Genomic DNA, 15,513 nt, shown 5'->3' on the forward strand with positions numbered 1-15,513 from the left:
ATGATCCGCTTCTGTGATGGCTTGTACGGAGGGTTGGAGCAAGTTGCGAAACGTTTGGAGGTGAACCGGGCGGTCGGGAAGTCCCACCAGGCCGGTTCAGATAGCTTGCTCACGTTGCATACGTTTCAGCAGATTAAGAAAAAGTGTTTTGTTAATTATGATGAGGTGGAGAAGCACGCGGGAAAGTTGTTCGGATTGGCCGTGGTTTAATTTTTTATATTTAGGGTGTAGATAAATTTTTTATTATTTATATTAGACAATTTGGTAAATAATAGTACAATTCTTTTCTAATGCAAGCCTTGCGTTAGATTGATTATTGTGGCACGCGCCATTATTATTATTATTTTTAAATATGGAATGCGGATTGGAACTCGGATTCTCTTTCCAATATTAACAACAAAATTATCACTAAAATAAGCACTTGTCTGTTTCGCACCGTTAATTTATTCAAACAAAATAAATCGCAACCTTTTTTTTTTGATGAGAAATTTTGGAATTGCATTCACAAGTCACCTAAAAAAATCACAAGCTACAAAGAGCCATTACAATAACCGAGATGTGGAAAGCTCTTACAAAAGAGAGGTGAAAAAATAGAAGCAATTGCACATAATCAAAGGCTCACATGCTCCTATCACTATACCTTAAGGGGTCGTTTGGTACGACGGACTGTCATGGACTGGACTAAATCCTAGGACTGTCTTGGATTAACTCGGATTGAACTAAGCTGGATTAAGTACTGACCTACGTTTGGTGCTGTGTCGGACTAAGAAGTTGGATTGTAAAAATAGTGAAGACCTATGTTTGGTGTTGTGTCGGACTAAAAAATAATTTTTGCAATATTTAAATTTAATTGAATATTTTGACTTAAAAAATATTTATATTTAATTAGGGATATTTAATTGGGGTTGATGTGTGAATTTTTTTTTAAAAAATTAAAAAAAAAAACCATTATCTCGTTCTTTCCTTCTTCCTTCCTTCCTCTCCCTGGCTCTGCCTTTCTTTCCCGTCTGTCTTCCTCTCTCTCTGGCTGTGTCTTTCTTTCCAGATTACCAAAGAGAAAAATAGAATAAACCCAATAACCCCACACCACAAAATTAAAATTAAAAAAAACCAAAACACAATTGGGATCTTTTTGATCCCTTTCTTCTTCCTGGTAGCATACCCTGCGAATCCAGTAACCATAATAAAGTCCCTGCTTGGCTTTGTTTTTGTAATTCCTTCTTCTCAAAATCATAAAAGGGATATGATGGATTGGTATCATCGCAATCAGTGGAATAGTCGACCCATTTTCTTACACAAGCATTTTTGTACTCAGATCGGCAGGTATGGAGGTCTTTCCCAACCTCAAGCCCACCGGCAACTAGCTCCACATCCTTGTTGCCAACGGAAACGGCACCATCGAATTCGACAAGCTACTCACCGCCATCTTGCCTGACATGAACGGGGAGGATCCTCATCAACCAGGAGCAGCTCATGGAGGTCGCTGTGTGGGTCGGACTCGATGTTTCAAAATAGCACGCTCGCTATTTTGCGAACTGCTTTTCATCCTCGCAGTATTGGACGAGCGAGTCCGGTGATTTTTTCATCAGTGGACTATACAATCCCATTTATGTTAGTTCCTCTTTCACTAAACGTGGGTTTTAAAGTGTTATTTAACACTATCCAGGCTAGTCCAACCTGCCAAACATGCCCTAAGAAAATTGCGGTCACTCCCTATGCTCTAAAGGAAATTTCACTCCTTATGTTCTAAGGAAATTGACGCCAAAAAAACTAATCCAGCAAGAAGGAAACTTATTTAGAAATGAATATTAAATTCAAGGTTTCCCAAGGGAATTCTCCTTTCCCTTTAATTTGTAGTTACGTTTCACATAAAATTTATTTATATATTTTTATAAATAAATAAAAAATAATTTAGGTTTAGGAATTTTTCTAAGAATTACGTATACACCAATCGGCCCCTAACCTTAGCTTGGTGGGCCAATCGGCACAAGCACAAAAGAAGAATAAAAACTGATTTTAAAAAAATCAACGTGTTATCACTTTATATTACTTTTATTCTCAAGAGAAATTGACGCTAAAAAAAAATTAGGAGTTAACTATTAACAATTTAATTAAAAAAAATTGAAGCAATTGCACATAATCAACGGCTCACAGGCTCCTATATCACCTACTCATTGTGTTGTAAACGTATTTAGGCTGAGTTACGTCACACGTGAGAGGACGTGTTGGGACTATTATCTCACATAGGAAGTAGAAACATTGTGTTAATAGTTTACATAATTTTGGATCTTTTTATCGATTATCAATTGATTTTGAGTTGGATATTGAAATTCTAATAATAGTAAAAGGGAAAGAGAGTTGAATGTGTTATTGTTCAGAGTAAGGAAGCGAGGCTGGGCATGTTGGTTCAAGCCCACGTTTCTACCCTTTTTCTGTTTTTGTGTTTTTGGGTAAAACTCATGTTTCTTTGACTGGTGAAGCAAGAAGCTGGCTAGAAGTTGATACAGAGATTCCAAAGTCTTTCCTTGACATGCTTTTCTTCTCATAGGGCTTGCCGTCGACCTCTAATTACATAATTTAAATACTAAATCCAACCTGAACCAACTATTTTTAATACATTTCTGTGTGTGGGTGTTCCATTACACTAAAATAATGCACTATTTCCATTGTGCATCCTCACTCTTTTACATGAGTATAAATAACGTATTAACATCTTTCTGATCACATGTTATTTACAGTACCATACACTTTTCTCACTTAAATTTTAGATTTTAACTCTCCAATTTACCTGGGCACATTTTATTTCCCCGCTCTTTCTGATCTTGTGCTGCACACAAGGCTGCATCTCTCCAATTGGGTTTCTTCCAACAGTGGCTCTCGCTTCCATTGTAGCCAGATGGATTGGAAAGAAAGTCGAAAAGGAGAAGTAACTTCTTCGGTTACTTAATCCATAAACAGGAGTTTTGCTCGTAAAGTTATGGTTTATTCCCTTGTTTGTAAAATCAGCTGAATAATTTCAGTCATCTTTTTACTCATCTGCCAATCAATGGTTATATATTATATACTCTCCCAAGTCTCTTGGAGTTCATACAATGGAAATTCAACTCATGTTAATAGAAATTCAACTCATGTTAACGCAAATTCAACTCATGTTAATAGAAATTCAACTCATGTTAACGCGTGGTGTACAATATTGCGAAGTCTAATATCTAAGTGCTTGAACTCCGAGTTTCTACAATGCAACTTCAGTTTAGGTGATTGAGATGGTAATCATGCAAAATGACTGCCTGGACTTGGGGCATCTTGAAATCACATGAACAAGAATTGAGTAAATTCAAATTATAAATTGATGATCAATGGCAAGACCCAACCCTTCGCGAGTAATTGGGCATCACAAAATGTGGTAATTCTAGTTCAGAAAATAGCTCATCAGTATAATTCAAAACAAAACGAGGCATCAGAACATAAATCCTTTACTTTTTGGGGTCCTGAAACTACCCAACATTCTCCCTATCCAACCTTATCCGGACTTATTACTAGCCAGTCTACTTCACTCTGGTTAATACAAGAAAAGCCTGCTAATTCTAACAATATACATGATGTACTAACAATTGTATCCTCTTAATTATTTGCCACCGTCTCATGGATATGTATATTACATTAATGTACAACAATGCAGCTACCTCCATCTTTGGTTCCACTGTTCTTTTGTTCCTCAGATGGATCTTCCGGGAACACTTACCGGAACCTTCAACCCAACCTCTGCTGGTGAAACAAATACATGAGATGGTTGGACATCATAGGTTCTCAGAAAAAACGAGTGCACTTCTGCAATTAGATTCAGTAAGAATCATTTTTAGGTTTCAAGTCTTAGTACGGTTGGCAGTAGCTGGTACTTGAGTTGAACTGGATGGTGGAGTTTGCGGCCGTGGTGTGCTGACATTAACCATATAATCTTCATCAATTGCACCCAACTCATTCCATACAACCCCAGCTATAGTTGATAGTTAAGAAATTCAGTATACATATTTTGACCACTGAAATATTGACCCCAAAGAATAAATAATAAATGGAAAGAAAGACAACATCTTTCAGGACAAGGATACGTTCTGTTCTCCACATGTCTGTGATACTAATATCAGCATCTGATAAAAGCCAGTAATCTGCATCACTCTGAAAAAAAGTAACAGAAAATGCTCACACTGTAAGTCAAAGTTATTCTTTCCTCAGTACAACAAAAGACAATTTAACATGTCACACTTGTTTCTTTTTTTTTTTATTTTTTTTATTTTTTTTATTTTTTTTTTTTTTATAAATGATTTTTTTTGCCATAATGTTTAAAGGGTTATTTAACAAGGTACGAAAAGATACCTATTTGGCTAAATAACTAGAACTCTAGAAGATGTTTTGCAATTAAAATAGGATTAGCAGAAGTACCTAATGGAAAGGGAAACTTCCATTAAAATTTTGTTAATTCATTAAATACTAGTTTTCAGGATAATTTTCTACGGACATCTCAAGAGCAAAATATGATACTTGTGCAGAAGTATTCTTCCCAGCCCCACTAAAGGCAACCAATGAAGAATACATTTTTTTTAGCATATTGAATCTTTCAAATAGGCAATGGTAAAATCAACTTAGAAGCCAAACTTACATCAACATCTGAGGGAACAATCTTCATCATCCCACTCATGATGTCCTGGGAAGCAGTGGGATCTGTGCACATTCTATGATCATCTGGTCCCTGAATTTCAACATCCTTCCCTCTATTCTCTGTGGCCATTGTTGTACCTGGGTTTTCATTAACCCCTGAACTTGAGGGGATGTCTGTAGGTACTTCAACACCATTAATCTCCTCGAACTTCTCCTCAAATTGACTAGCATGAGAGAGAGAGAGAGAGAGAGAGAGAGAGAGAGAGAGAGAGAGAGAGATTACTAAAATTCATTGTAATTCTTGACTATGCAAGCAGGAGAAACCATTCACTGTTGCTCTTAAAGTAACGATAATGTACCATGAAACAACAGTACCTGACAAGATAAACATCTATTGGACCCATCGTGCTTCTCAGGACCATCCTGTATCTCCTTTGGGGATAGTCAACAGCCTATTACATAATAGAAAAGTTTGATTGAATATTAAGAATGTACAAGGCTATAGAAAAGTTTTAATAAGTAATGTTTTGTACTGTACTACCTCATCAGGATCTGGGACTTCAAGAGTGGTGCCATGTGGAGCTTTAATTGCTATTAAGGTTTCATTCTGATAGAAGCAATAAATCGTACGTTCAGTTTAACAACATAGAGGAGAACATTTTGTTAGAAAATACAGAGTGGGGGAAGAATGATAATTGTATTGATGAGAATAGCAAACACCAAAACTTTACCTGTAAGCAAGGTAAGCCCTTGATGTCTTCTTCAGTGACAAAAAGCCATCTACCAAAGTAAAAAGGAAAACTAGAGATAAGTGTTTGCATAAATTGCAACAGGGTAAGCTAAAAATAGAATGTTAAAAACTAGCCAGTGATGACCTTCCATGGAATGCAATTGAATACTGAACATTAAAGGATAAAACTTTACTTCTTATTGCTTTCATCTTCACTCAGGTCCCTCAACCTTTCCTGCATTTCTCTGGACAATTTAATAGCTTCAGCACAAAACAACAAATAACAATAGGAAAGAATGAAAAAGCAGCATCAGCCAAGGATTAACCTTATTTGCTGATCCAATCTGCGCTCCTCATCAGATAGGTTTTCAACTTGTGCCTGGGATAAAAAGGAAATTGTGAATGAGGTCATATCTGTACTTCAGAATTGGCAAACATTATTTTTGCTACGACGTGCAATGAATAGTTGACATATTTTATGTATGATCCATTGTCTCTAGTCTTAATCAAACATGACACTAATCTTAGGAAGCTCAACCAAACAAAGGCCTTCGAATTGAAATTCAAATCCTGCCTTTTTCATGACAGTCATTGAAATTCAAATGCATCACACAAACTTGGAACTGGACAAAATGTGGACTGAAATCTAGCATGATCAACCAAAAACAAGTCTTGTCAAAGTAATCTAATCAACAACGCAAATCTTGCTTTGTCATGCCAATCACCATATCTGAATGCATTACGCTGAAAAATGGTACTGGGCAAAACATGCGGACTGAAATCTAACAAGCTTAACTATTCGAGTCAAGAACATAAAATCCTGCTTTGTCATGCCAGTTATTCATATTTGAATGCATTGGAACTGGAAAAAACATGTAGACTTAGGTAACATGACAAGTAACGATATCATGCTGAAGTTCAAATATGGAAAGCAATTTGCACAGAAAACCCAACCAGTCAGTAAAAGGGATGTTGATTTCAGATTTATATGGTTATTTACTTCCTTGCAAGTAAATGCAGCCTTTTTAGTCAGCTAACACTTTCAGTCTAGGTTTGGAATCAACAATGATAGCGAGGTTGGGGATTGGCACGTCCAAAAAGAAGAGACAACAGAAAAACAACAAATAACAGCACATAATAGCACAAACACCAACAGCATTGGTGCTTTTAAGCAAACAAACATACAGTCTCAAAAACTGAGCCAAGACTAAGCTATCCAAGCATGAGCATGCCAAGCAACAAGTTCACTTTTTTCCGTACCTGTAAACTAGGATAATTTTAGTCCACGTCCCCTGTCCTCGAGACATCAAGTCCCCTGATCAACCAATCACTCAATTTTGAGTAACTTCTAATGTACAGTGGATAATTGAATATTTACAACTTAATAAAGTGGAAAAATATCTGTTAAAATTTCAGGAAACAAATACAACTAATCCCTTACTTCCACTGAATTCTATTTTTGAGCTTCTTTTCTATGAGACCAATTCCTTCAAGAACATTTGTTATATCATATATCCGCCTCTTTTGCACCTACATATAAAGAATACTTATAATTTACAGATCCTTGACATAGAATACACTACAACAGATAGGAAAGTAGTCACCTCTAAAGTATCAGCAGCATTATTGAGATCCAGAATACCATCTTCCGCATGTTTGATCAGATTGATAAACTTTTTTGTTAAGAGACCTGAATGGCAATAATAGGACATTGCCGTAATATTTGCACAACAAATGAAAAAATTAACTTGCTTTTCTCATGAAGAACCTAAACAACTAAATGATAAAATCAGTTAACAAAAAACATAGGAAATTGTTCTGTTACCTAGGGAGCTGTCAAAACGACAAGGTCCGGCCGGAGTAAGATTAGCCCCAGAAGGAGAACCTGTCAATTATACAGATTAGATGGGAGTAAGCAAGCAAACACATCCCATAAATTCTCACAGCATCAGCTAATTCATTCTTTTCGGAACACAACTAATCCATTCTTCAAATCTCAATCAAACCTTACCTCGCATATATAATAGAACTACAAGTATGGGAGCACACTTGACAGATTTGAGTAACACTCACCCACATTGGAAGCCGGAGTCTGGGGTCCAGATCTGCTGCACTTTGTCAGCCTTGATGTTTTGTTTGCCTTTCCCACCTTGCTTGACACAGGAGTCTGGAGGGGGCTGGTAACTACTTCAGTATATCCAGGAGCAGCTGTCCTATCACTAGACTCAGCTTCGTAATCTGCCGCATCACTCTTCCGTTTTTGCTGCTAATCCATCATTCAGTTTATTCAAAAAATTAGCATCAAGTGAACAAACCATATCATATAAGTAATTATAAAATGAAAATAATTGATCAATTGAAAATACATAATGACTATGAAGAGAATGATTATTATAATTAAGCATACAGGTACATTAGCTGGAAAGATGTTAGCACATCATACGAACCAATCTACGTTTCAAGCGCACTATGCTCTACAAAGAAAACTGGAAGCTTCCCAACTTATAAATGGAACGATTCATAAATCCATAATTCTACAAATACATGCTAATCTCTAGTGCATTCTAACATCTGCAAAGCCACATCAGAGAAATAAACATCATTACTATTAAGGTAAAACCAAATGTTTTTCGTTTTCATATTTCCTAAACCATCTTAGATAATTTACATTTTATAAACTTCCTCTATAAATACCAGATTATTCAAAAGTGTGTACTAAAAACCTTGTATATGATACATGAAGATTCATAATACACAAGAGTCTAAACAGTACAACATCCAGCATTTACATGCCAACTCCCAGACGGTAAGTCAGCCAAGAAGGCATCATGAACTCCTTTAGAATACATGATTATTAAATAGAATAACACCGCATATCAAGCAACATTCAAACTTTATTTTTGGAATAATTTAATATGTATTCACACTCAAATACAGTAAACATGGGGGGTAATCATAAGAAGGAAAAACGAAAGAATCTTGGGACAGCCAGCCAGTTCCACAACAAGGGTGCAACTGTATCAGCGTCCTCAAGAAGCATGCCCTAAGAAGAAGTGAGAGGCAGGCCCTTCACGTGAAGAAGTAACTTAAAACCCTTGAAGGGGACCCGATGCCAAAAGACAAGAACTAGAATAGAAGATAACAGATTAAATAATGACAGCACTGTTCCCATTCCAAATAGTCTATTATCTTCTGTTGTAAAAAGAACCACACTTTAAGGGATGTATATCTTTGTTGGCAATACATTAGATTTCTATGAATAATTATTGGGAAGAAAGGATACATCAAGAGGAAAAGAGAATATTAAAAGTTACTCTTCTTCTTGTTCTTTTGTTTTTCAAAATAGTCTCAAGTCTGACTTTCCCTCAGACAAGGAAAGCTTCATCATGTAAGCGCGTAGATACTTATGCTGCTATTTCCAATCTTTTGTAGCCTCACTTAGATATAATCAGGCATGTCACAGACAAAATATTACGAGAACATACTTGCAAAAGCTCTTTATGAAGCACAAAATCGTGTATACTGCTATGATCGATCTGTGGTCAGCTAACCTCTAGCATCCCTCATTAGCAGATTAAGACTGGTATTTACTACCAACCCCATTGAGCACTTCAAACCATACAGGAATCCAGAGGCTGATATGTACTAAATTATTCAGTCATCTACAGTGATTGTAACCTAGTTCAAGATAGTGTGGAGAGATTGGTCTAACAAATACCAAATCCAACAAATCCAGTGAAACACAGACTGCTTCTTTAATTTTTCTAACTTTTGGTTGTGTATTTAAAAATGCATTGGGTGTGCTTGGAATTGCTTTTGGCAGTGTCTGCTTTAAGTGTTTGACCGAAATAAAGAACAAATGATTTATGGGGTTATAGGAGTAGTGATTCCTAGAGAAATGCTCAATAGCTGTTTACTCAAGAAGCGCTTACAAGTGAATATGTAAGGAGAAGCACTTGGGTTTCTTCTAACAAAAGAGCTACTGAGCAAAAGCACCTCCCACAGAACCACTCCAAAATTAGATTACGAATAGATGCTAGACAATCATTTCAACTTTCTCAAAAGGTAGTAGTGCCACTGAAAGATCACGCCAGCAAGTATATGTAACATAGAACAGTAATAGCAACTCTATAAATCATACATATTGCATTGTGGATTCAGAAGCTTTAACGATACTGGCCCAATGAAACAGCCAACTTGGGAAACAAAAACCTAGCTCAATTAGTTTCTATACATTCAACTCACCAAAATACTACTCGTAACGCAAGCAAAGTACAAAACATGCCAGAGTGTAAATCGATCCACTTGCCATGCAAACACAAGTCCACTAGTGAATGTAAGGGGTCCAGGCATAAAGGATTTTAATTTCTAGATTGTAATAAAATACTATAGGCGCAAATGTAAACAGCACCGTTGACGAATCATTATTTGCACCTAATTACCAAAAATCTAATGTGCCTTTTCATTCTTTTCCTCTTTTACCAATAAGATCTGCCCTTGTTGATTGGGAGTGAAGACTACCATAGTTTAGATCTTATTCTTCCCCAACTGTAATCACACCAATAGAATTTCCATACCACATACTTCATCGATCATGTCAAAACTGATATTAGGAACAACTGTAATTACACACTAATACAATCTTCAATTTCACCTAAAATCACAATTATTAACAAAAAAAACCAAACAATTTCCACAAATCCTAACCTTTAGTACTAATTCCAATAACTAATTTCAGTAAACTAAAACCCAAATGAGTAATTACACTCACTAATCAAGCAGATCTCCAACAAAATAGTCCATAAAAAATAAACACATAAATACATAAACAAATAACAGTAAAAAGAAAAACCAAGATTAATGAGACAAAAACTCACAGAGGGCTTAACGTATATGCCATAAGCTTCTGAATCAGTGAGTTGGCGGGGGTCGGGAACGAAGCCGTGGTAGTCTGCTGTAGCTGAAAACGGCGGTTTCATGGAGGAGAAGGCGAGCTGCCGCTTGAGGGCCTGCTGCATGATCGGCTGGGGCGGTTGAGCCGGCGGGTCATGAGCCCGAGAGCCCGACATCCAGCGACCCGAACCGGATTGTGGGTTGGGCGGGTTTTTTTTTTGGTGGGTTTGGTGGAGGGAAGGAGAAAGAAAGAGATCGAGAGAAATTGGAGGGGAACTGAAAAAAATAAAAAAACGAAAAGAAAAAGTGGGGGGAGAAAATGGAGGGAAAGTTTGGAGGCGAAGGTGGGGGGAGTGGGTGAGAATGTGAGATCTGGTGTTTGGGAAAAATAAAAAAGCGGGAGAGAGAGAGAGATAGAGAGAGAGAGAGAGAGCAGAAAACGAGGGAAAGGAAAGAAGGAGGGAATTTGGTTCGGATATAGATATGGAGGGAAGCACTTACCCTCGTTTTTCTTTTTTCTTTTTATTCTTTGCTTATCAAAGAATAGTTTATTTATTATAGGTGTTTTACCGATTTTATATATTTATTTTTTTGTGTTATACAAATATCAGGAAATGTCTAACCAATTATATTGTGGCTGCAAAGTCCAATGTTTATAACCAAGCAATCTCTCAATTTTTTTTATATAAAAAAATTATCTTAATTTTACGAAAGGAAAAAGAAAAACAAACAATTCAATGGTGTGAAGGAATTTTGATGTTTGGGCCCAAGTTGAAGTACATGGGCTTGAATTTGGGTCTAATTTATTAAACTTCGGCAAAAAATAAAAATAAAGGGAGAGCGTCTTGAATAATATATTGGGCATTTTTATCTAAGTAATTTTTGTATGTTTCGAGTACCATCTAATATACATATGGGACATGTAAAAATATTCTTCAATACACATAGTACATAAAAATAATATATTTTCACATGTCATATGTATATTGGATAGTTACAAAAATTTCTCCATCTCAAAACCTATAATAGTTTTGCATGTAATTATTAACATGTCACCCATATAGATATGAGATTGGTTGATGTTGCCCTTGTGTGAACGCACAGATGTGGGGGGTTTTTTTTTTTCTTTTCCCAATCCATGTACATATCTTGATATTATTGATATTGATACTTTGTCTAAATGCTGATGAAGAGAGAGTGAAATTCTTGGCGCCAAAATTTTTCCGATATTATCCTTGGAATTATCAATAATTAGATGAATAGGTTCCAAAATATCATCCTCCTAAAAAAGCGACAATATTAAGCATTTTTGTTAATATTATCGATATTTTAAACCTTGGTAAGAATCAATTTCCCAGCCCGGGAAAGTTGTCAGGCCAGCGAATGATATGTTTTTTTAATACCTAAATACCTTCCAATTGTGCTTTTGGGGAATGCCCAAAACAGAAGAATTAGCTTATTTTCTAGGTCCAATAATTGACGGATGCGTAAAAGATATGTAAATTCGACCTGGTAATGATTTGTAAACCTGATGTGATGTTGCTACTGTCGTGGTGAACATGCGAAACTTTCATATCATGAAAATTCAAATGTAAATAATTTTGAAGCATCTTCTACAGATTGTATAGTTGGTGTTTTATTTTTATCCACACTCTAATTTAATTTCTCCAAACTCTAATTTTCATCAATCGGAGGTTTGAGATGCTTCATTCAAATATAAATTTGTGGTATCTCACAACTCATGAAATGTACTCAAATTCCAATCTAGTAATACTAAACAATGATTTAGTTCAAAGGAAATCCTTTTTTCCCCCCAAATATTTCTTTTAAGTACATCACCTTCACTATCTACTTGAATAAATGGGCTAGATCAGGATCAGCCAAGTCCACATCCAACCATCCATTCAGATGCATGTACTCAATATAATGATCTGGGGGCTTCACAGCACGAGGTTTAGCTGGTGTAAAGCCGTGAATCCTCTCAAGATCTCGAGCAAGCCACCTAACATATGTACGGTCCAACGGAGGAACAACTTTCAAGAAAATTTCTTCGCTTTCTTGCTTCACAGGCTTGTTTCCCATGTTTGGAGAACCTGGCCAGCTTCAGAAAATGCAGTCAGTTGATGGCACATAAATTTAATCAGTGAAAAAACAACGGCGCAACCTTTATTTCCCTTTTTCTTTTTCCCTTTCTGACTATCTAAACAAACAAGTCATGTTAAAGTTCATAAAAAAAGAAGACAATCATATAAGAGTTTTGCAGGCTGCATCGAGCCACAGTTTTCTAATATAGCAATATGTGAATGGAGCAAACACGTTGGTGGATTAGTAATTCACTTATAATTTTCTGCGTCTAGGCTTTTAAGATTACACAAAGACTAATGCGAATAACTGAAAAGTCCTAAGGATTTGGAAAAATCACAAGTACCAACACAAAAGTTAAAAATTAAGATTAAAAAAATAAAAAGAAGTCACACAGCATCTTTAAACCATATGATCTCAGCAGCCTTCTTAAACACTGTTTCTTAAATTTTTTGACCAATTACAACCATAATCATAACAGTAAGTGTAATAACAGTATAAGTTATATGCTGCTTCAAAAGATTGCTAATGATAAGTCTGAAACAAGGCACCAATCTTCATGCACATGCGGCTAAATCTAAGAAAGCAACTTATACATTTATAAATCCCAGGTTACTGGCCCATCATACGAACAGACCATAATTATATGACTACCATGCTCATAGAACATTGCTGTTTAATTTCTACTTCCTCTGCATGAAAAATAGAAAGACTGTTCATCTTTTCATCTGAGAAACAGAGAAAAGCTCTTCCTCATATCCAGGGACATAAAACATTACCATCTCACTGTCAGCAGAACAGCGTACAACAAGTTAGATACTCATTCAAATTTCTTAGACGCAATTGACCAAAACATACTTTCAATGTTAGTTCTAGGGGATGATTAGTCAGAAGCCAAGTAAAACTGAGTGGTTCTCTTTCTGTAGAAACGGTAGAAAAAGATAGGAAAATACTAAAATTGCCTTGGAAATGAAAACTGTTGAGGTAATTGCAAATGTCATGGAGGACACTTGCTCCTCTCAGTAGAGTGTTTAATTCACTGACAAAGTACTCATATACGACGCTTCTCTAGCTCTGATAGAAGACTTCTCATTATTTTAGTTTGTCTATCCATGTCTAACAGTGCACATTATCAAGGTCCTTTAAATACGGACTAGCATTTAGTTCCTTATCCTACATAGTGTAGCTATTACTCCAACAGTCATCAGAAGCTAAGTGTGCAAATATACGTGGACACTCACAAATTGCATGATCATTTCATTCTAGGTAGTCTACTGTGTTCCACACCTTATTCACAGTGGAAAATCATTTAAAAAGTGGAAAAAGCAAAATCAACAATCTAACCAATGTTAATGTCCTTTTGAGGCAAAATCAACAATCTAAGCAATACTTGTCCAGAACTTCCATTGCGAAGGAAAAGCAAAAAAATGTTCTGGTTTCGAAAATCATCTTGTAGGATTCATATTTGGCTTACATGAAAATACAATTTTAAATGAAACAATTGTGTCACATAATAAAATATATCTTATCATCAGTACTAGTTTCAAAACCGGTACATGAGCACCCTCCCCCTTAGAAGTGACATGCAGGTATTTGCAATATGATAAGAACATGCTATAAATCTGAGTGAAAGATCACATACTAAAATCTGATAATGGAAATAATTCTAATAAAATAAACACTGAATCTATCAAAACTGATCCACTCACTAAGATGAGCAAGGCTAAGCCCACCTGAAGTCCTCCCACAGCTAATTACGAAAAGGTGGAGGGATGCTATGGCTCCCTCTCCTAAATGAAACAACAATCTAATAACCAATCACAGAAGAAATTAATGCAAAATAGAAGTAACCCAGATATGGGCATTCAAAATGGAAAATTTATATGGCATTCCGTTCCAATTCAAACAAACCATTTGCAAAAGATCACCAAACTCAAACTGAAATAAGCAATGAGGAAGTCAAGCACCCAAAAACGAAATGAACAAAACTCAAACTGAAATTGGAGTTGAAAACAAAGAGAACAATAAGTACGGAATCGTGAGCCAAGAATAATTTCAGTCCACTTACCAGACAAGAGCTTTCTCAAAACAAGGAGAACATGCAAATTCGGAAGAACAAGAGAGACCGCAAATCTCTGTTTATCTTCGATTTTATATATAAATTTTTTATTTCTTGAAAATGGAAGTTCTCGTAGCATCTGAGTCGGGTTCAAAAGACATCTAAAACTCTCTTCCTTCTTATTGTTTGGGCTTCTTTTCATTTGTAATTTGAGGCCAGAAGCCCAAACAGAAACTATCTTCTATCTTCTATTTTTTTTTTTTGGACGAGAATGGTTCAAGAAATTAATTCGACAAAAAAAGTTATTGAGCTGTTTTTCAGTACAAGCGACAATTTAAACTATAAGGATAAGATTTTCTGATACACACACAGATCATCAAGACCCTTTTTCACTAGGTTAAACTCTCAGTTGGCAAAAGGTTATTGAGCTTTTGTAGAGGAAAATGGATGTAGGACCAGGATCTAATCTTCCTAGTTTAATGATAGACGAATTGATGCTAAATTCAGAGAGTTTAAGAGGGGCGATAGAACACTAAGATTAAAAATCCAACGTGTAATTGGAATTTATGCTCTAATAAATCATGTTATGGCAGCAGCAATGGGTGTTCTTTCAATTTATTGGCTCATATAATAATTTTGGATTCTCTCATTGTTTTGGCAATCCTTGGTTGCTCATTGAAGTCATTCATTAGAAATTCGATGTTTGGGCTTAATAGTACACTCATTAACCGGCTTACAACTTTCTTGTATTTTGAATGTTTCACCATTTTCTTGCCTTTTGCTTTATATATATAGATACAGATGAAGGGAAAAGGGATTTAATGCATTTAACAACCACTACAAGTTAGGTTACTGCTCTTTATCTTAACCACTAGATCTACAAGCCCCTTGCCACTACAAGTTACTTTTCAAAATGGCTGTAACAAACACATTTGGCTTCTCCCACTGGCTTGCATTGAGCTATATAGGCAGCCAATCGTGGACTGCGCAAAAATATTTATGAAAGCAAGCAGTCCTATTTTTCACTTCTCATTGAGAACCAAAGTCCCATGGCATTGTAAATTAACTCGTTTTGGCGAGTTTAATGACCATGGCT

The 15,513-nt window shown here is 36.0% G+C and overlaps 3 protein-coding genes across 5 annotated transcripts in view; 1 reads left to right on the plus strand and 2 right to left on the minus strand.

Moving 5' to 3' along the window:
* The window catches only part of LOC117631540 (probable CCR4-associated factor 1 homolog 11), a 1,260-nt gene extending 888 nt beyond the window's left edge, over nucleotides 1-372 (plus strand). The window contains exon 1 of the mRNA XM_034364766.1: nucleotides 1-372. This exon is cut by the window's left edge and continues 888 nt beyond it. Coding sequence (XP_034220657.1) covers nucleotides 1-210 — 210 coding nt within the window. The 3' untranslated portion in view covers nucleotides 211-372.
* A 2,978-nt stretch (nucleotides 373-3,350) lies between these two features.
* Nucleotides 3,351-10,733, minus strand: LOC117632958 (transcription factor E2FB-like). The gene is given in 14 exon segments (XM_034366608.1): nucleotides 3,351-3,994; nucleotides 4,107-4,173; nucleotides 4,655-4,877; nucleotides 5,029-5,105; nucleotides 5,195-5,260; nucleotides 5,385-5,433; nucleotides 5,578-5,628; nucleotides 5,710-5,762; nucleotides 6,644-6,698; nucleotides 6,825-6,913; nucleotides 6,988-7,073; nucleotides 7,209-7,268; nucleotides 7,457-7,649; nucleotides 10,261-10,733. Coding segments are annotated over 14 exon segments (1,392 nt in total). The 5' UTR covers nucleotides 10,453-10,733; the 3' UTR covers nucleotides 3,351-3,863.
* Nucleotides 10,734-11,954: 1,221 nt separating this feature from the next.
* Nucleotides 11,955-14,558, minus strand: LOC117631528. 3 transcript variants are annotated; one of them, XM_034364745.1, is made up of 2 exons: nucleotides 14,427-14,558; nucleotides 11,955-12,369 (listed from the first exon to the last, which is right to left on the minus strand). In XM_034364745.1, exons 1-2 carry the CDS (start codon nucleotides 14,554-14,556, stop codon nucleotides 12,125-12,127), a joined length of 375 nt encoding a protein of 124 aa, XP_034220636.1. In that variant the 5' UTR covers nucleotides 14,557-14,558; the 3' UTR covers nucleotides 11,955-12,124. The 3 variants fall into 3 exon arrangements, with proteins under 3 accessions (XP_034220636.1, XP_034220637.1, XP_034220639.1); XM_034364746.1 differs by having other exon boundaries at nucleotides 11,955-12,377; nucleotides 14,427-14,537; XM_034364748.1 differs by having other exon boundaries at nucleotides 11,955-12,417; nucleotides 14,427-14,527.
* Nucleotides 14,559-15,513: the final 955 nt, after the last annotated feature.

Source organism: Prunus dulcis, chromosome 6, assembly GCF_902201215.1.
Source record: "Prunus dulcis chromosome 6, ALMONDv2, whole genome shotgun sequence".
In the NCBI taxonomy this organism is placed as follows: Eukaryota; Viridiplantae; Streptophyta; class Magnoliopsida; order Rosales; family Rosaceae; genus Prunus; species Prunus dulcis.

What these genes read in the sequence shown, in the direction of transcription:
- LOC117631528 (XM_034364745.1), bottom strand. Translation starts at nt 14,556, where the DNA reads ATGCTACGAGAACTTCCATTTTCAAGAAATAAAAAATTTATATATAAA. An exon ending in TTTGAGAAAGCTCTTGTCTG is followed by an intron (nt 12,370 to 14,426) that starts GTAAGTGGACTG and finishes GAAGCTGGCCAG; the next exon opens with GTTCTCCAAACATGGGAAAC.